Here is a 21573-nt window from a genome sequence, read left to right on the forward strand (position 1 = left end):
TAGCCCAAACAACTACCTCTTTCCCAACTGTATTTAATTTTAATTTATTTATTTATTTTGCTCCTTTGCACCCCATTATTTTTTATTTCTACTTTGCACATTCTTCCATTGCAAAACTACCATTCCAGTATTTTACTTGCTATATTGTATTTACTTTGCCATCATGGCCTTTTTTGCCTTTACCTCCCTTCTCACCTCATTTGCTCACATTGTATATAGACTTGTTTATACTGCATTATTGACTGTATGTTTGTTTTTACTCCATGTGTAACTCTGTGTCGTTTTATCTGTCGAACTGCTTTGCTTTATCTTGGCCAGGTCGCAATTGTAAATGAGAACTTGTTCTCAACTTGCCTACCTGGTTAAATAAAGGTAAAATAAAAAATAAAAAATTAAAAATTGTGTGTGTGTGTTGGGTGGGTGTCTGAGGAATGTTTTACAGCGTTTCAGCTTGCAGAGGTGTCACCACCCTTCCCATGGCCACCTGGATCCTGTCTTGGGAAGAAAAAGAAGAATGATGTTATTACATGGCCTTAAAGAGCTACATGACTGCTGAGGTGACATTACGGACCCCTTAGGATTTGTGGCGTTCCTTGTGTATTTGTTTCCCGTATATGTTCCACTTCGTTTCTCCTTTGTACTTGTGACACTATTTGAGGTTTTAACGCCTATCTCTATTAGGTGTGACTGGCAACTGCAGTGGGTTGAATCCTACTAGTTCAGTGTTTCCCAACTCCAGGCAGGGGTAGAGTAGCCATTTTTGTTGTAGCGCTGGAGAGGCACAGCTGATTGAAAGAGTTGAATCAGGTGCAACAACAACAACAACAACAACAACAACAACAACAACAAGAACAACACCAATCAATGTGAAGAGTGGGACACAGATTAGTAGTGGATCCCCCAGTTGTCACAGTTGGGCCTTGTGTTCAACATAGCTCAGTATTTGAGTGTGTTTCCCGCGCATGTAAGTAGCTTTAATTTCTTCTTCCTCCATAGTTCCCTAGAACGAACGCCCTCCCCTTTGCAGCAGAGGCCAGGCAAAAGCGCGCGCTTTCTGTGCCACTGGCTTCAATCAGGTCCACCAAACGCAGATAATAAGAGCACCAAGCCCCAAAAATTGCGTCATTCATTCACTTGAACTCAGCTAGCGAACTACACGATGTCTGGAAGAGGTAAAGGCGGCAAGGGACTCGGAAAAGGAGGCGCCAAGCGTCACCGTAAGGTTCTCCGCGATAACATCCAGGGAATCACCAAGCCCGCCATTCGCCGTCTGGCTCGCCGTGGCGGCGTGAAGCGTATCTCCGGCCTGATCTACGAGGAGACCCGCGGTGTCCTGAAGGTGTTCCTTGAGAACGTGATCCGTGACGCCGTCACCTACACCGAGCACGCCAAGAGGAAGACCGTTACGGCCATGGACGTGGTCTACGCTCTGAAACGCCAGGGACGCACCCTGTACGGTTTCGGCGGTTAAACGCACTCTTTTCGGAACGTCAACATCCCGACTTGAACCCAAAGGCTCTTTTAAGAGCCACCCACATCCGCTTCAAAAGGGCCAAATCCATTGTAGGAAACCATGAGCCACTCTTGAGTGGACAGGGAGGGAGTGTTAAATGACAGGAGGCTATGTTCAGTACAGTCGTATTAAACCACGAGCCACTCTGAGTGGACGGGGAGGGAGTGTTCATGACAGGAGGCCATGTTCAGTGCAGGCTTTGCGTACAGTCGTATTACGAGACACCTGAAATAAAGGCACCACGCCTGGGAAATCCCCACCAAGTCCAAAAAGGAGTGCCTTATGTCTGGCCATTGCATGGATCTTTTTTTGAAACACACCATTCCCCACCAGTGACAGAGCATAGGCTATGGAATAAGGGGGGGGGGGGGGGGGGGACAGGTCTTTGTTAGGGAAGCAAGCCTCTGAGTGGAAGGCTCTTATGCGCGCTCAGCTCCACTGGGCAAATGGCAGGGGCGCCTATGAGAAAGCAGGGGTGTGTCCACGGCCGGCGAATTAGCTTAGCTTCGTCTTCATAAGACGGAAAGGGCTCTCCACCCCCTCATTCGTTTGTGAGAAGCAACGAGACATCAGCATCATGCCCGAGCCAGCTCATGCCCGAGCCAGCAAAGTCCGAGCCCAAGAAGGGCTCCAAGAAAGCCGTCACCAAGACCGCAGGGAAAGGCGGCAAGAAACGCCGAAAGTCGAGGAAGGAGAGCTACGCCATTTACGTGTACAAAGTCCTGAAGCAGGTCCACCCCGATACCGGCATCTCCTCCAAGGCCATGGGAATCATGAACTCGTTCGTGAACGACATCTTCGAGCGTATCGCCGGAGAGTCGTCTCGCCTGGCCCACTACAACAAGCGTTCCACCATCACCTCCAGGGAGATCCAGACCGCAGTGCGCCTGCTGCTCCCCGGAGAGCTGGCCAAGCACGCAGTGTCCGAGGGCACCAAGGCCGTGACCAAGTACACCAGCTCCAAATAAACAGCGCACTTGGAGTGCTGTAGTAACCCAAAGGCTCTTTTAAGAGCCACCCACCCTGTCAGTGAAAAAAGCAAATCCATGTGTGTGTGTGTGTTTGTGTGTGGAGGACATGTGTCCAATTGTGGGGAGGGGGGGGGGATAAAGGATGCTGACATGAACAGGGTAGGAATGTGTGCATGCCAGTAGAACACAGTGAGGGGGAGTCCAATGACTGGAGCCTGTATCACTTTAGGCCGTAGCAGGGACCCTCTGCACACATGAAGAACAGTCTCCGAGCAAGTGACGTCACCGATTGAAACTAGCCGTTCCACCTGTACAAGAGGGGGGGGGGGGAGGAGGAGAAGAAGAGCCTCCAAATCTCTCTCTCTCTCTCTCGGCCTATATCAGGGCGAACAAGCACATGGGGCGCCAGCCTCCATAGCGCCGGCCGCACAGCCAGACACCAAGACCCACAGACACAAAGACCGGCACGAGTCACGCTGCGGAGTCAAGCGAGGAAGGACTGCGAGAGAGAAGGGCACAAAAGCCTATTTCGGCCTGTTCACAGACAGACGAGCTGAGTGAGCTCAACTACTTTGGCCCTCACCTCATCTGCTTTTGAAAGAGACACACAGAGAGAGAGACCACCTAGCAGAAGAAAAAAACACACACTGTGCACAAAGAGCAGGCTCCAAATCCAACTAAAGGACTAATAAAACATCACACACAGTGTATTATTTCCTGTGCCTCCTGGACACATGACGAATACAAGGTGAAACTAGTCTCAGCCAGGCCTCACAAGTGCATGTGTTTTAAGGTCCCCAAAAGAGCTCTCCTTTAAAACACCAAGGAGCACATCAGGGGACGCCAAACCATTTGATTCCCTTGCCAGACATCTCGGCTCACTCCACAATCAATGGTGCTCGCAATCGGATGCACTTTTAGGCCATTTAGGAGACAAATAGCACAGGAAAAGCAGTGCGCACCGCTCCACCCGACAGTCGAACGGTGAGGTTTTGAGCGAGTCGCAGCAAAATGCACGGGGCTTCTGCAGCCCACATGACTTTATTCTGAACGGACACAAGTCTGCTCGCTGGGCCGTTCGCTTTTGGGCCAAAAACACGGCTCCGTCGGTGACTTTTGGCCCGATATTGGCGACCAGAAAACACAAGTGAAAGAGCATTTGGCCAGCCCGGAGAAGCCGAGCTGGGTGGCTTGAGTCTACATGGTTCTCATGTCGCGTTTAAGGCCAGCCCCCTGCACGGTGTAGAGCTTCAATAGCGCAGAGCAGCGTCTACAGCAAAGTACTCCTCCTCACAGACTACCGTAGTGTTGTAAGTGTGTGTGTTTACCGGACCGAACGACAGACATGGCAGAAGTCGCACCAGCACCCGCCGCCGCGCCGGCCAAGGCACCCAAGAAGAAGGCAGCAGCCAAGCCCAAGAAAGCGGGACCCAGCGTAGGCGAGCTCATCGTCAAGGCGGTGTCCGCCTCCAAGGAGAGGAGCGGCGTGTCCCTGGCCGCGCTCAAGAAGTCTCTGGCGGCAGGCGGCTACGACGTGGAGAAGAACAACTCCCGTGTCAAGATCGCCGTCAAGAGCCTCGTCACCAAGGGCACCCTGGTCCAGACCAAGGGCACCGGTGCCTCCGGCTCCTTCAAGCTCAACAAGAAGGCCGTCGAGGCAAAGAAGCCCGCCAAGAAAGCCGCAGCCCCCAAAGCTAAGAAGGTGGCCGCCAAGAAGCCCGCCGCCGCCAAGAAGCCCAAGAAGGTAGCAGCCAAGAAGGCCGTGGCCGCAAAGAAGTCCCCCAAGAAGGCCAAGAAGCCCGCTACACCCAAAAAGGCCGCCAAGAGCCCAAAGAAGGTGAAGAAGCCCGCCGCAGCGGCCAAGAAAGCGGCCAAGAGCCCCAAGAAGGCTACCAAGGCAGTGAAGCCCAAAGGCCGCCAAGCCCAAGGCAGCCAAGGCCAAGAAGGCAGCCCCCAAGAAGAAGTAAACCTATTCCAAACAGTGTTCTTTCTACTCGACACATGTTGTTACCACAAAAGGCTCTTTTAAGAGCCACCCACCTCTTTCCATAAAAGCGCATGTCATTCCATGTACGTCCTACCTACCTACCTACCTGTGGTGCAAAAGATATGAAATGAATGACTTTACGCACCACATGTTCGAGTGGCTAAATGGCTTTACATTTGTCACTCAAGAGTGCAGCACCCTCACCAGTCAACATTGGTGTGATATGTGTTAGAATTCGCATGTCACATTGATCCTGATAATAAGAGGAATACATACTATAGTGTGTTGGACAGCAGCCATTTGTATTATGAGCCACTCTCGAATTGATTGATACATGTTTCAGTGATTTGAGTTGTCACTTTGGCGCTCCCGCCAATGAGAAAAAGTAACAAAAGTCGGAGGGAAACAGAGTAGCCTAGCCCTTGTCACTCTGCTGCCTGCGGGCGGCGGGCGGGCTTAGGGCTGACTGTCTGTCTCTCCCTCACTCCAATTGGATAAGGGCACACCGGTCCAGTGGCCAATCGATGCCTCTTGTGGCGAGGTATAAGTAAGGCTCTCGAGGTGGCCAGCGCCTCATTGAGACTTTCTGTGACATACTGAAGCTACCAATATGAGCGGAAGAGGCAAAACCGGAGGCAAGGCCAGGGCGAAGGCAAAGACACGTTCATCCCGTGCCGGGCTCCAGTTCCCCGTGGGCCGTGTGCACAGGCTGCTGCGCAAAGGCAACTACGCCGAGCGTGTGGGCGCTGGCGCACCAGTCTACCTGGCCGCAGTGCTCGAGTACCTGACTGCTGAGATCCTGGAGTTGGCCGGAAACGCTGCCCGTGACAACAAGAAGACTCGTATCATCCCCCGTCACCTGCAGCTGGCAGTCCGTAACGACGAGGAGCTGAACAAACTGCTTGGCGGCGTGACCATCGCTCAGGGTGGTGTTCTGCCCAACATCCAGGCAGTGCTGCTCCCCAAGAAGACTGAGAAGGCCGTCAAAGCCAAGTAAAATCGCTGGTGCGGCTGCAACTTGACTACTCAACCCCCAAAGGCTCTTTTAAGAGCCAACCACCTAGCTCAGCAAAAGCGCAAAGTGTCCTTTGTATGCCTGGCCAACTATTTGGCGCGTTTGTTAGATACACACATAAACACGGCACAGTATCAAGTGCCCACATGAGGCCTAAAATGAAGAATAACAAGTACTAGGCTAGAATGAGAGAGCATTATTGCGCGTAAAGAGTAACGTTGCTCGCGGCCCTAACAAAAGACCCAAGCGGGCCTCGGCGAGGGAGGGGGTTGCATTTTGGGGCGGCACGGAGAGGCCGAGCCTCCCGTCCAATGGGCGGCGGAGGAGGCCTCCGCAACGGGCCAATCAGGGCGGTGCGGAGATGGTGACCAATCAGCAGACGCCGCTGCCGGCTTTATAAACTTCACATAGGCATTTGGAGGCTATACTCCGACTGTGAAAGAAGGAAGCTAGCTAGCGCCATGGCCAGAACCAAGCAAACCGCTCGCAAATCCACCGGTGGCAAAGCACCCAGGAAGCAGCTCGCCACCAAGGCTGCGCGCAAGAGCGCCCCGGCCACCGGCGGCGTGAAGAAGCCTCACCGTTACAGGCCCGGCACCGTGGCTCTTAGAGAGATCCGTCGTTACCAGAAGTCCACTGAGCTGCTGATCCGCAAACTGCCTTTCCAGCGCCTGGTGCGAGAAATTGCCCAGGACTTTAAGACCGACCTGCGCTTCCAGAGTTCCGCAGTGATGGCCCTGCAGGAAGCAAGCGAGGCTTACCTGGTCGGCCTGTTCGAGGACACCAACCTGTGCGCCATCCACGCCAAGAGGGTGACCATCATGCCCAAGGACATCCAGCTGGCCCGTCGTATTCGCGGAGAGCGCGCATAAACGATGACCTGATCTCCAAAATCCCCCAAAGGCTCTTTTAAGAGCCACCTCCATATTTCAGTCAAAAAGGCACAATTGTTCCATTTGTACACGCCCCTTTCCCACAGTTTTCCCTGCTCTCGAGTCCCTACAGACCGTGGTTCGATTCCAGGCTGTATCACCACCGGCCGTGATTGTAAATAAGAGTTTGTTCTTAACTGACTTGAGTCGTTTCAATAACGCTCTCTATATGTGATTAGATGTATGCCTAGAGTAGAAGAGGGGAAAATACAGTAGCAGTAATGAGTGATAGTAATGATATAGGGCAAAAAGTGGCGAAAATGGTCACTATGTAGCTAAGAACAACTGACTTTGAAAGTCCCATGTTGCAGTGCCGCTGATGAGAGGGGAAAAGTTTTACCGTGGAGCACGGAGGCCATCTAGTGGTTAAACGCGGGTACTGTCAGCGTGTGAGCACGTCATAGTTGCTCCCTATTGGTATTTGATCTTCAGGCCAGTGTTTCCCAAACTCGGTCCTCGGGTCCCCAAGTGGGGTACGTTGTGTTTTTTCGAATCCAATTGCTCTTGGAATGTAACATGCTAGAGTATGTCTTTTCCTTTGTGAAAATGGCCATTCAATCATTTCTGGGCCATGTGACATTCCTCGATGGCCCAAAAAATCCATGTTTTGATCCGATCATTACAACGTTAGCTGTGTGCACCCCATAATTCATGCGACTGACTAAGCTATTGAAAGTCAAATGATATATCTCTGTCCAGCGCAAGTGAAAGGTGGTCGAAAAAAAGTGGTACCAACGTTTTGGTTGAAGGTACAGGAAATGTTGTAGGCCACCCAATTAGACGTGATATTATTAAGTCGCCCTTTTGTGCTTGTTTGTGTGAGTGCATAGGTAAGTTGTTTCGATATGGTGGAATAAATGGAGAAATGAAAGGAATGTATTTAGTGGGATGAATTCAGTGTGCGATTGAATATTCCAATGCCATACCCATTGTTAGTCCTTTAGACTAGATCCGAGATCCCTTAAGAGAATGAAGAGAAAAGGTATCAGGACGGCAGGAATCAATAGATGTAATCATCAAGGGCTTGCAAAAGAGCTGTTACGAAACAGGACACAAGCAGCCGGGATGATTGCCCTATTAGTAGTTGACCAATTACAAAATAGCAATCAGCAATGCGGGCAGGTACGTGTTGATTGCTGTATTGGCTTCGTAAATAGGCTTCATAAGGAACTAAATGGCTCAGCACATGACACCTTCACAGTGGAGAATATTTGATACTACTGACTTCCGTTGAGTCGAGTCGTGTGTCCTTGACGTGATTTGAAGTCGACTTCTGATGTGGGATTTAGTTCATTTTTAAAAGAAGATTTGCTGAGGAATCGAAATGATAAGACAAAGTAAAGGCCCTAAATACAGGCTGCCAGTTAAATGCAGCAATGACACGGCTAAAGTGTGTAATTGCCGGACCAAAGAGCAGGAATTGTCTGCTGTTGCATCTTCACTCATGAGACAGGTAATAGCGGAGCTCCGTGGTGCTGAAAAGGACAGCGCCCCTGGCCATTTGCCAAAGCCTATTTCCCGTTGGAGGGATTCTTGACATGCTATAGGCACAGTTCAGTACACCCCTCATCCAACAGACAGACCCCCTCCTGTAATTGGTCCCAGAATCATCCACTTGATTCCCGACCACCAACCGATTCTCGGGGTGCATTGGTGTAAAATGTGGTCGTCGAGATAAAGTTCTATAGGCTACATGGGGTAATGGCATCTGGAGCTTTTTTTTTGGAGCTACCTACACCAGTAGGAGAGCTTACAGATAAAGAGTGCACTAGGCTAGAGAGAAAAGTAGCATTCCGTTTTTCATAAAGTAGGTCAATGTAACTTACCCTCTTTTGATACTTGAGAAACATACATTCACATGATGTCCAAATCTGCAAGAGACAAACCAGCAGAAAATCAGCAGGTGAACAAAAGGGTTAAGTGAATATGATTTAAGAGCAGTCAAATGAAGTAATAGTGACATAGATTGTAAGAACTGAAATCTACCATGTGAACATTGCATTGTGGCTTTAGAAGAGCATGTATTTGTAGATGAATGACAGATTAGGTTTGGTGACAAAGTAACTGTATAATTTGAGGTACTCTACATGAGCATGTGTTTGCCTATTTGATGATCTGTTGGTAGTTAATGTTTGATTTTGACCACGTACTTGTTGTGACAATTGCATCAGGTTGAGGGAGAAATGCTCTGTGTGGCCATTGTGAGTGGCACTTCTGATCCAGCAGGTGGTGTTAAGATCCCTCCCTATGTGGCTTGAATGATGAGCCAGTGTTGGCTAAATGACTTGTGGTCCAGTGGGTGGCGGTGAAATGCCTCCCTATCTATATGACTTGACCTATTCCTTTGACATTGTTCACTTGGAGATGATTCCGGTCTTCTTCGTGTCCTCTTCATGAGCACTTCTGCATGTCTTCCTTCCTGTCTTGCCATGTGTGTTTTTGTTAGATATCACTGGGCACATTCCTAACGTGGAGGTCGTTTGCATAGCTCATGTCATGTGGATATATAAAGTATTGTATTGTAAGGTATGTTAGTCTACGGACTGTCTGACATGGCTCGTCCATATATTGATGTATTCCAATTCCATTTGGGTGTATTGTGTGGAATGTTGGAACATGGTTCGATCTTACTTGTTAGACTTGACTGTGCTGTTGGAGCTAGTAACACAAGCATTTCTGCTAAACAGGTGTATGTATATCTCTCTAGTCACCCCCAAAACCAAATCTTTCTTTGGCCGCCTCTCCTTCCTTCCAGTTCTCTGCTGCCAATGACTGGAAGGAAGTAGAAAAATCTGTGAAACTGGAAACACTTATCTCCCTCACTAGCTTTAAGCACCAACTGTCAGAGCAGCTCACAGATTACTGCACCTGTACATAGCCCACCTATAATTTAGGCCAAACAACTACCTCTTTCCCTACTGTATTTAATGAATGAATTAATTTAGCTCCTTTGCACCCCATTATTTTTATTGCTACTTTGGACATTTGTTCCATTTGCAAATCTACCATTCCAGTGTTTGACTTGCTATATTGTATTTACTTTGCCACCATGGCCTTTTTTTGACCTTTACCTCCCTTATCTCACCTCATTTGCTCACATGGTATATAGACTTGTTTATACTGTATTATTGACTGTATGTTTGTTTTACTCCATGTGTAAGTCTGTGTCGTTGTATGTGTCAAACTGCTTTGCTTTATCTTGGCTAGGTCGCAATTGTAAATGAGAAGTTGTTCTCAACTTGCCTACCTGGTTAAATAAAGGTGAAATAAAAAAATAAATAAAAAATGTGTCTATTTGATTAGGATTAGGACTTTTCCTCTATGTGTCGCACTTCCATTTCCACTGTCATTTATGCTGCAGGCTAATTACTACCAATGTCATTGTGGTCCAAGTTCAACTCCTAGCCTATAGGGTGTGGTAACAGGCCCTCTGTTATTTGTTGTTGTACTCTGCATGTGAAGTATCTGCACTGTAGCCTATAGAGGAACTAAGCCCTTGATAATAGGGGAACGCAAGCAGTTGAAGGGAACAAGTGGCAGAGTCTAACCTGCTGTTGAACACAAACTCCCAGTCCTATGATGTTGCTCTGTGAAGGAGGTTAGCTTTTCAGCATTCAATTCATGGCAGCCTTCTTCTCCCTGGTTGATTTGTGAATGTGAGTGATTCGAGAATGTTTGGCTTTGGTATCCAAGGTGTTTGAGATTGTTGAGGACCAGTGTTCCGAGGGGCTGACTGTGACATCATAAAGCGGAATGTAGTTAGTGTGCTGTTTGAGGGATTCCAATTCAGTCCGTTGCGGCCTTCCAGGCAGCGCAGTTGTGCTTCAAGTGTGCTCTCTGTGTGATGACTTGTTGTGCGCCTACACGGACGGAGTACAGCTACGAACGGAGGTGACATTTGGGGTAAGCCTAAGCCTTTTCGTAACCTTAACCTATTTCTTCTAACTTGCTATGCTTTGTGCTTTGATGACACTAGCTGCATCCCAGCTAGTTGAACGCTTGTCAGGCGTTCTCGGCAGCCACTAAGTACAGGTAAGAGACAATTATGGCAACAATAAGTTGTAAGATGAAACCTAGTCACATCTGAGATGTGAATCAACTGCACCGATTGATAAATCGCCAGTATGTGTCCTTGGGCCTCATTTGTCCCCTTTGCAATGACCTGTTGAGATCATTCGATGCAACATCTGAGGCTATCTGGCCTATAAAGGATCCACCTCATACCACTATTTCCATAATATAAGGCTATGTTATTGGTTTTTGAAAAAAGTACCATACAATATTTGCACATCCCTATCACCTCTGTACGCATAGGAAAACGATCCCTTTATTGTGTGTGTGTGTTGGGTGGGTGTCTGAGGAATGTTTTACAGCGTTTCAGCTTGCAGAGGTGTCACCACCCTTCCCATGGCCACCTGGATCCTGTCTTGGGAAGAAAAAGAAGAATGATGTTATTACATGGCCTTAAAGAGCTACATGACTGCTGAGGTGACATTACGGACCCCTTAGGATTTGTAGCGTTCCTTGTGTATTTGTTTCCCGTATATGTTCCACTTCGTTTCTCCTTTGTACTTGTGACACTATTTGAGGTTTTAACGCCTATCTCTATTAGGTGTGACTGGCAACTGCAGTGGGTTGAATCCTACTAGTTCAGTGTTTCCCAACTCCAGGCAGGGGTAGAGTAGCCATTTTTGTTGTAGCGCTGGAGAGGCACAGCTGATTGAAAGAGTTGAATCAGGTGCAACAACAACAACAACAACAACAAGAACAACACCAATCAATGTGAAGAGTGGGACACAGATTAGTAGTGGATCCCCCAGTTGTCACAGTTGGGCCTTGTGTTCAACATAGCTCAGTATTTGAGTGTGTTTCCCGCGCATGTAAGTAGCTTTCATTTCTTCTTCCTCCATAGTTCCCTAGAACGAACGCCCTCCCCTTTGCAGCAGAGGCCAGGCAAAAGCGCGCGCTTTCTGTGCCACTGGCTTCAATCAGGTCCACCAAACGCAGATAATAAGAGCACCAAGCCCCAAAAATTGCGTCATTCATTCACTTGAACTCAGCTAGCGAACTACACGATGTCTGGAAGAGGTAAAGGCGGCAAGGGACTCGGAAAAGGAGGCGCCAAGCGTCACCGTAAGGTTCTCCGCGATAACATCCAGGGAATCACCAAGCCCGCCATTCGCCGTCTGGCTCGCCGTGGCGGCGTGAAGCGTATCTCCGGCCTGATCTACGAGGAGACCCGCGGTGTCCTGAAGGTGTTCCTTGAGAACGTGATCCGTGACGCCGTCACCTACACCGAGCACGCCAAGAGGAAGACCGTTACGGCCATGGACGTGGTCTACGCTCTGAAACGCCAGGGACGCACCCTGTACGGTTTCGGCGGTTAAACGCACTCTTTTCGGAACGTCAACATCCCGACTTGAACCCAAAGGCTCTTTTAAGAGCCACCCACATCCGCTTCAAAAGGGCCAAATCCATTGTAGGAAACCATGAGCCACTCTTGAGTGGACAGGGAGGGAGTGTTAAATGACAGGAGGCTATGTTCAGTACAGTCGTCTTAAACCACGAGCCACTCTGAGTGGACGGGGAGGGAGTGTTCATGACAGGAGGCTATGTTCAGTGCAGGCTTTGCGTACAGTCGTATTACGAGACACCTGAAATAAAGGCACCACGCCTGGGAAATCCCCACCAAGTCCAAAAAGGGGTGCCTTATGTCTGGCCATTGCATGGATCTTTTTTTGAAACACACCATTCCCCACCAGTGACAGAGCATAGGCTATGGAATAAGGGGGGGGGGGGGGGACAGGTCTTTGTTAGGGAAGCAAGCCTCTGAGTGGAAGGCTCTTATGCGCGCTCAGCTCCACTGGGCAAATGGCAGGGGCGCCTATGAGAAAGCAGGGGTGTGTCCACGGCCGGCGAATTAGCTTAGCTTCGTCTTCATAAGACGGAAAGGGCTCTCCACCCCCTCATTCGTTTGTGAGAAGCAACGAGACACCAGCATCATGCCCGAGCCAGCAAAGTCCGCGCCCAAGAAGGGCTCCAAGAAAGCCGTCACCAAGACCGCAGGGAAAGGCGGCAAGAAACGCCGAAAGTCGAGGAAGGAGAGCTACGCCATTTACGTGTACAAAGTCCTGAAGCAGGTCCACCCCGATACCGGCATCTCCTCCAAGGCCATGGGAATCATGAACTCGTTCGTGAACGACATCTTCGAGCGTATCGCCGGAGAGTCGTCTCGCCTGGCCCACTACAACAAGCGTTCCACCATCACCTCCAGGGAGATCCAGACCGCAGTGCGCCTGCTGCTCCCCGGAGAGCTGGCCAAGCACGCAGTGTCCGAGGGCACCAAGGCCGTGACCAAGTACACCAGCTCCAAATAAACAGCGCATTTGGAGTGCTGTAGTAACCCAAAGGCTCTTTTAAGAGCCACCCACCCTGTCAGTGAAAAAAGCAAATCCATGTGTGTTTGTGTGGAGGACATGTGTCCAATTGTGGGGAGGGGGGGGGATAAAGGATGCTGACATGAACAGGGTAGGAATGTGTGCATGCCAGTAGAACACAGTGAGGGGGAGTCCAATGACTGGAGACTGTATCACTTTAGGCCGAAGCAGGGACCCTCTGCACACATGAAGAACAGTCTCCGAGCAAGTGACGTCACCGATTGAAACTAGCCGTTCCACCTGTACAAGAGGGGGGGGAGGAGGAGGAGAAGAAGAGCCTCCAAATCTCTCTCTCTCTCTCTCTCGGCCTATATCAGGGCGAACAAGCACATGGGGCGCCAGCCTCCATAGCGCCGGCCGCACAGCCAGACACCAAGACCCACAGACACAAAGACGGGCACGAGTCACGCTGCGGAGTCAAGCGAGGAAGGACTGCGAGAGAGAAGGGCACAAAAGCCTATCTCGGCCTGTTCACAGACAGACGAGCTGAGTGAGCTCAACTACTTTGGCCCTCACCTCATCTGCTTTTGAAAGAGACACACAGAGAGAGAGACCACCTAGCAGAAGAAAAAAACACACACTGTGCACAAAGAGCAGGCTCCAAATCCAACTAAAGGACTAAAACATCACACACAGTGTATTATTTCCTGTGCCTCCTGGACACATGACGAATACAAGGTGAAACTAGTCTCAGCCAGGCCTCACAAGTGCATGTGTTTTAAGGTCCCCAAAAGAGCTCTCCTTTAAAACACCAAGGAGCACATCAGGGGACGCCAAACCATTTGATTCCCTTGCCAGACATCTCGGCTCACTCCACAATCAATGGTGCTCGCAATCGGATGCACTTTTAGGCCATTTAGGAGACAAATAGCACAGGAAAAGCAGTGCGCACCGCTCCACCCGACAGTCGAACGGTGAGGTTTTGAGCGAGTCGCAGCAAAATGCACGGGGCTTCTGCAGCCCACATGACTTTATTCTGAACGGACACAAGTCTGCTCGCTGGGCCGTTCGCTTTTGGGCCAAAAACACGGCTCCGTCGGTGACTTTTGGCCCGATATTGGCGACCAGAAAACACAAGTGAAAGAGCATTTGGCCAGCCCGGAGAAGCCGAGCTGGGTGGCTTGAGTCTACATGGTTCTCATGTCGCGTTTAAGGCCAGCCCCCTGCACGGTGTAGAGCTTCAATAGCGCAGAGCAGCGTCTACAGCAAAGTACTCCTCCTCACAGACTACCGTAGTGTTGTAAGTGTGTGTGTTTACCGGACCGAACGACAGACATGGCAGAAGTCGCACCAGCACCCGCCGCCGCCGCGCCGGCCAAGGCACCCAAGAAGAAGGCAGCAGCCAAGCCCAAGAAAGCGGGACCCAGCGTAGGCGAGCTCATCGTCAAGGCGGTGTCCGCCTCCAAGGAGAGGAGCGGCGTGTCCCTGGCCGCGCTCAAGAAGTCTCTGGCGGCAGGCGGCTACGACGTGGAGAAGAACAACTCCCGTGTCAAGATCGCCGTCAAGAGCCTCGTCACCAAGGGCACCCTGGTCCAGACCAAGGGCACCGGTGCCTCCGGCTCCTTCAAGCTCAACAAGAAGGCCGTCGAGGCAAAGAAGCCCGCCAAGAAAGCCGCAGCCCCCAAAGCTAAGAAGGTGGCCGCCAAGAAGCCCGCCGCCGCCAAGAAGCCCAAGAAGGTAGCAGCCAAGAAGGCCGTGGCCGCAAAGAAGTCCCCCAAGAAGGCCAAGAAGCCCGCTACACCCAAAAAGGCCGCCAAGAGCCCAAAGAAGGTGAAGAAGCCCGCCGCAGCGGCCAAGAAAGCGGCCAAGAGCCCCAAGAAGGCTACCAAGGCAGTGAAGCCCAAAGCCGCCAAGCCCAAGGCAGCCAAGGCCAAGAAGGCAGCCCCCAAGAAGAAGTAAACCTATTCCAAACAGTGTTCTTTCTACTCGACACATGTTGTTACCACAAAAGGCTCTTTTAAGAGCCACCCACCTCTTTCCATAAAAGCGCATGTCATTCCATGTACGTCCTACCTACCTACCTACCTGTGGTGCAAAAGATATGAAATGAATGACTTTACGCACCACATGTTCGAGTGGCTAAATGGCTTTACATTTGTCACTCAAGAGTGCAGCACCCTCACCAGTCAACATTGGTGTGATATGTGTTAGAATTCGCATGTCACATTGATCCTGATAATAAGAGGAATACATACTATAGTGTGTTGGACAGCAGCCATTTGTATTATGAGCCACTCTCGAATTGATTGATACATGTTTCAGTGATTTGAGTTGTCACTTTGGCGCTCCCGCCAATGAGAAAAAGTAACAAAAGTCGGAGGGAAACAGAGTAGCCTAGCCCTTGTCACTCTGCTGCCTGCGGGCGGGCGGGCGGGCTTAGGGCTGACTGGCTGTCTCTCCCTCACTCCAATTGGATAAGGGCACACCGGTCCAGTGGCCAATCGATGCCTCTTGTGGCGAGGTATAAGTAAGGCTCTCGAGGTGGCCAGCGCCTCATTGAGACTTTCTGTGACATACTGAAGCTACCAATATGAGCGGAAGAGGCAAAACCGGAGGCAAGGCCAGGGCGAAGGCAAAGACACGTTCATCCCGTGCCGGGCTCCAGTTCCCCGTGGGCCGTGTGCACAGGCTGCTGCGCAAAGGCAACTACGCCGAGCGTGTGGGCGCTGGCGCACCAGTCTACCTGGCCGCAGTGCTCGAGTACCTGACTGCTGAGATTCTGGAGTTGGCCGGAAACGCTGCCCGTGACAACAAGAAGACTCGTATCATCCCCCGTCACCTGCAGCTGGCAGTCCGTAACGACGAGGAGCTGAACAAACTGCTTGGCGGCGTGACCATCGCTCAGGGTGGTGTTCTGCCCAACATCCAGGCAGTGCTGCTCCCCAAGAAGACTGAGAAGGCCGTCAAAGCCAAGTAAAATCGCTGGTGCGGCTGCAACTTGACTACTCAACCCCCAAAGACTCTTTTAAGAGCCAACCACCTAGCTCAGCAAAAGCGCAAAGTGTCCTTTGTATGCCTGGCCAACTATTTGGCGCGTTTGTTAGATACACACATAAACACGGCACAGTATCAAGTGCCCACATGAGGCCTAAAATGAAGAATAACAAGTACTAGGCTAGAATGAGAGAGCATTATTGCGCGTAAAGAGTAACGTTGCTCGCGGCCCTAACAAAAGACCCAAGCGGGCCTCGGCGAGGGAGGGGGTTGCATTTTGGGGCGGCACGGAGAGGCCGAGCCTCCCGTCCAATGGGCGGCGGAGGAGGCCTCCGCAACGGGCCAATCAGGGCGGTGCGGAGATGGTGACCAATCAGCAGACGCCGCTGCCGGCTTTATAAACTTCACATAGGCATTTGGAGGCTATACTCCGACTGTGAAAGAAGGAAGCTAGCTAGCGCCATGGCCAGAACCAAGCAAACCGCTCGCAAATCCACCGGTGGCAAAGCACCCAGGAAGCAGCTCGCCACCAAGGCTGCGCGCAAGAGCGCCCCGGCCACCGGCGGCGTGAAGAAGCCTCACCGTTACAGGCCCGGCACCGTGGCTCTTAGAGAGATCCGTCGTTACCAGAAGTCCACTGAGCTGCTGATCCGCAAACTGCCTTTCCAGCGCCTGGTGCGAGAAATTGCCCAGGACTTTAAGACCGACCTGCGCTTCCAGAGTTCCGCAGTGATGGCCCTGCAGGAAGCAAGCGAGGCTTACCTGGTCGGCCTGTTCGAGGACACCAACCTGTGCGCCATCCACGCCAAGAGGGTGACCATCATGCCCAAGGACATCCAGCTGGCCCGTCGTATTCGCGGAGAGCGCGCATAAACGATGACCTGATCTCCAAAATCCCCCAAAGGCTCTTTTAAGAGCCACCTCCATATTTCAGTCAAAAAGGCACAATTGTTCCATTTGTACACGCCCCTTTCCCACAGTTTTCCCTGCTCTCGAGTCCCTACAGACCGTGGTTCGATTCCAGGCTGTATCACCACCGGCCGTGATTGTAAATAAGAGTTTGTTCTTAACTGACTTGAGTCGTTTCAATAACGCTCTCTATATGTGATTAGATGTATGCCTAGAGTAGAAGAGGGGAAAATACAGTAGCAGTAATGAGTGATAGTAATGATATAGGGCAAAAAGTGGCGAAAATGGTCACTATGTAGCTAAGAACAACTGACTTTGAAAGTCCCATGTTGCAGTGCCGCTGATGAGAGGGGAAAAGTTTTACCGTGGAGCACGGAGGCCATCTAGTGGTTAAACGCGGGTACTGTCAGCGTGTGAGCACGTCATAGTTGCTCCCTATTGGTATTTGATCTTCAGGCCAGTGTTTCCCAAACTCGGTCCTCGGGTCCCCAAGTGGGGTACGTTGTGTTTTTTCGAATCCAATTGCTCTTGGAATGTAACATGCTAGAGTATGTCTTTTCCTTTGTGAAAATGGCCATTCAATCATTTCTGGGCCATGTGACATTCCTCGATGGCCCAAAAAATCCATGTTTGATCCGATCATTACAACGTTAGCTGTGTGCACCCCATAATTCATGCGACTGACTAAGCTATTGAAAGTCAAATGATATATCTCTGTCCAGCGCAAGTGAAAGGTGGTCGAAAAAAAGTGGTACCAACGTTTTGGTTGAAGGTACAGGAAATGTTGTAGGCCACCCAATTAGACGTGATATTATTAAGTCGCCCTTTTGTGCTTGTTTGTGTGAGTGCATAGGTAAGTTGTTTCGATATGGTGGAATAAATGGAGAAATGAAAGGAATGTATTTAGTGGGATGAATTCAGTGTGCGATTGAATATTCCAATGCCATACCCATTGTTAGTCCTTTAGACTAGATCCGAGATCCCTTAAGAGAATGAAGAGAAAAGGTATCAGGACGGCAGGAATCAATAGATGTAATCATCAAGGGCTTGCAAAAGAGCTGTTACGAAACAGGACACAAGCAGCCGGGATGATTGCCCTATTAGTAGTTGACCAATTACAAAATAGCAATCAGCAATGCGGGCAGGTACGTGTTGATTGCTGTATTGGCTTCGTAAATAGGCTTCATAAGGAACTAAATGGCTCAGCATCTGGAGCTTTTTATTTGGAGCTACCTACACCAGTAGGAGAGCTTACAGATAAAGAGTGCACTAGGCTAGAGAGAAAAGTAGCATTCCGTTTTTCATAAAGTAGGTCAATGTAACTTACCCTCTTTTGATACTTGAGAAACATACATTCACATGATGTCCAAATCTGCAAGAGACAAACCAGCAGAAAATCAGCAGGTGAACAAAAGGGTTAAGTGAATATGATTTAAGAGCAGTCAAATGAAGTAATAGTGACATAGATTGTAAGAACTGAAATCTACCATGTGAACATTGCATTGTGGCTTTAGAAGAGCATGTATTTGTAGATGAATGACAGATTAGGTTTGGTGACAAAGTAACTGTATAATTTGAGGTACTCTACATGAGCATGTGTTTGCCTATTTGATGATCTGTTGGTAGTTAATGTTTGATTTTGACCACGTACTTGTTGTGACAATTGCATCAGGTTGAGGGAGAAATGCTCTGTGTGGCCATTGTGAGTGGCACTTCTGATCCAGCAGGTGGTGTTAAGATCCCTCCCTATGTGGCTTGAATGATGAGCCAGTGTTGGCTAAATGACTTGTGGTCCAGTGGGTGGCGGTGAAATGCCTCCCTATCTATATGACTTGACCTATTCCTTTGACATTGTTCACTTGGAGATGATTCCGGTCTTCTTCGTGTCCTCTTCATGAGCACTTCTGCATGTCTTCCTTCCTGTCTTGCCATGTGTGTTTTTGTTAGATATCACTGGGCACATTCCTAACGTGGAGGTCGTTTGCATAGCTCATGTCATGTGGATATATAAAGTATTGTATTGTAAGGTATGTTAGTCTACGGACTGTCTGACATGGCTCGTCCATATATTGATGTATTCCAATTCCATTTGGGTGTATTGTGTGGAATGTTGGAACATGGTTCGATCTTACTTGTTAGACTTGACTGTGCTGTTGGAGCTAGTAACACAAGCATTTCTGCTAAACAGGTGTATGTATATCTCTCTAGTCACCCCCAAAACCAAATCTTTCTTTGGCCGCCTCTCCTTCCTTCCAGTTCTCTGCTGCCAATGACTGGAAGGAAGTAGAAAAATCTGTGAAACTGGAAACACTTATCTCCCTCACTAGCTTTAAGCACCAACTGTCAGAGCAGCTCACAGATTACTGCACCTGTACATAGCCCACCTATAATTTAGGCCAAACAACTACCTCTTTCCCTACTGTATTTAATGAATGAATTAATTTAGCTCCTTTGCACCCCATTATTTTTATTGCTACTTTGGACATTTGTTCCATTTGCAAATCTACCATTCCAGTGTTTGACTTGCTATATTGTATTTACTTTGCCACCATGGCCTTTTTTTGACCTTTACCTCCCTTATCTCACCTCATTTGCTCACATGGTATATAGACTTGTTTATACTGTATTATTGACTGTATGTTTGTTTTACTCCATGTGTAAGTCTGTGTCGTTGTATGTGTCAAACTGCTTTGCTTTATCTTGGCTAGGTCGCAATTGTAAATGAGAAGTTGTTCTCAACTTGCCTACCTGGTTAAATAAAGGTGAAATAAAAAAATAAATAAAAAAATGTGTCTATTTGATTAGGATTAGGACTTTTCCTCTATGTGTCGCACTTCCATTTCCACTGTCATTTATGCTGCAGGCTAATTACTACCAATGTCATTGTGGTCCAAGTTCAACTCCTAGCCTATAGGGTGTGGTAACAGGCCCTCTGTTATTTGTTGTTGTACTCTGCATGTGAAGTATCTGCACTGTAGCCTATAGAGGAACTAAGCCCTTGATAATAGGGGAACGCAAGCAGTTGAAGGGAACAAGTGGCAGAGTCTAACCTGCTGTTGAACACAAACTCCCAGTCCTATGATGTTGCTCTGTGAAGGAGGTTAGCTTTTCAGCATTCAATTCATGGCAGCCTTCTTCTCCCTGGTTGATTTGTGAATGTGAGTGATTCGAGAATGTTTGGCTTTGGTATCCAAGGTGTTTGAGATTGTTGAGGACCAGTGTTCCGAGGGGCTGACTGTGACATCATAAAGCGGAATGTAGTTAGTGTGCTGTTTGAGGGATTCCAATTCAGTCCGTTGCGGCCTTCCAGGCAGCGCAGTTGTGCTTCAAGTGTGCTCTCTGTGTGATGACTTGTTGTGCGCCTACACGGACGGAGTACAGCTACGAACGGAGGTGACATTTGGGGTAAGCCTAAGCCTTTTCGTAACCTTAACCTATTTCTTCTAACTTGCTATGCTTTGTGCTTTGATGACACTAGCTGCATCCCAGCTAGTTGAACGCTTGTCAGTCGTTCTCGGCAGCCACTAAGTACAGGTAAGAGACAATTATGGCAACAATAAGTTGTAAGATGAAACCTAGTCACATCTGAGATGTGAATCAACTGCACCGATTGATAAATCACCAGTATGTGTCCTTGGGCCTCATTTGTCCCCTTTGAAATGACCTGTTGAGATCATTCGATGCAACATCTGAGGCTATCTGGCCTATAAAGGATCCACCTCATACCACTATTTCCATAATATAAGGCTATGTTATTGGTTTTTGAAAAAAGTACCATACAATATTTGCACATCCCTATCACCTCTGTACGCATAGGAAAACGATCCCTTTATTGTGTGTGTGTGTTGGGTGGGTGTCTGAGGAATGTTTTACAGCGTTTCAGCTTGCAGAGGTGTCACCACCCTTCCCATGGCCACCTGGATCCTGTCTTGGGAAGAAAAAGAAGAATGATGTTATTACATGGCCTTAAAGAGCTACATGACTGCTGAGGTGACATTACGGACCCCTTAGGATTTGTGGCGTTCCTTGTGTATTTGTTTCCCGTATATGTTCCACTTCGTTTCTCCTTTGTACTTGTGACACTATTTGAGGTTTTAACGCCTATCTCTATTGGGTGTGACTGGCAACTGCAGTGGGTTGAATCCTACTAGTTCAGTGTTTCCCAACTCCAGGCAGGGGTAGAGTAGCCATTTTTGTTGTAGCGCTGGAGAGGCACAGCTGATTGAAAGAGTTGAATCAGGTGCAACAACAACAACAACAACAACAACAAGAACAACACCAATCAATGTGAAGAGTGGGACACAGATTAGTAGTGGATCCCCCAGTTGTCACAGTTGGGCCTTGTGTTCAACATAGCTCAGTATTTGAGTGTGTTTCCCGCGCATGTAAGTAGCTTTCATTTCTTCTTCCTCCATAGTTCCCTAGAACGAACACCCTCCCCTTTGCAGCAGAGGCCAGGCAAAAGCGCGCGCTTTCTGTGCCACTGGCTTCAATCAGGTCCACCAAACGCAGATAATAAGAGCACCAAGCCCCAAAAATTGCGTCATTCATTCACTTGAACTCAGCTAGCGAACACACGATGTCTGGAAGAGGTAAAAGCGGCAAGGGACTCGGAAAAGGAGGCGCCAAGCGTCACCGTAAGGTTCTCCGCGATAACATCCAGGGAATCACCAAGCCCGCCATTCGCCGTCTGGCTCGCCGTGGCGGCGTGAAGCGTATCTCCGGCCTGATCTACGAGGAGACCCGCGGTGTCCTGAAGGTGTTCCTTGAGAACGTGATCCGTGACGCCGTCACCTACACCGAGCACGCCAAGAGGAAGACCGTTACGGCCATGGACGTGGTCTACGCTCTGAAACGCCAGGGACGCACCCTGTA

The 21573-nt window shown here is 49.2% G+C and overlaps 2 protein-coding genes across 2 annotated transcripts; both read left to right on the forward strand.

Moving 5' to 3' along the window:
- Positions 1–2106: 2106 nt before the first annotated feature.
- LOC116363557 (histone H2B-like) lies at positions 2107–2481 on the forward strand. The gene has a single exon (XM_031817153.1). The coding sequence runs from the start codon at positions 2107–2109 to the stop codon at positions 2479–2481; it is 375 nt and encodes a 124-aa protein (XP_031673013.1).
- A 9911-nt stretch (positions 2482–12392) lies between these two features.
- LOC116363556 (histone H2B) lies at positions 12393–12933 on the forward strand. Its single transcript, XM_031817151.1, has one exon. The coding sequence runs from the start codon at positions 12421–12423 to the stop codon at positions 12793–12795; it is 375 nt and encodes a 124-aa protein (XP_031673011.1). The 5' UTR covers positions 12393–12420; the 3' UTR covers positions 12796–12933.
- Positions 12934–21573: the final 8640 nt, after the last annotated feature.

Source organism: Oncorhynchus kisutch, unplaced genomic scaffold (assembly GCF_002021735.2).
Source record: "Oncorhynchus kisutch isolate 150728-3 unplaced genomic scaffold, Okis_V2 scaffold944, whole genome shotgun sequence".
Lineage (NCBI taxonomy): Eukaryota > Metazoa > Chordata > Actinopteri > Salmoniformes > Salmonidae > Oncorhynchus > Oncorhynchus kisutch.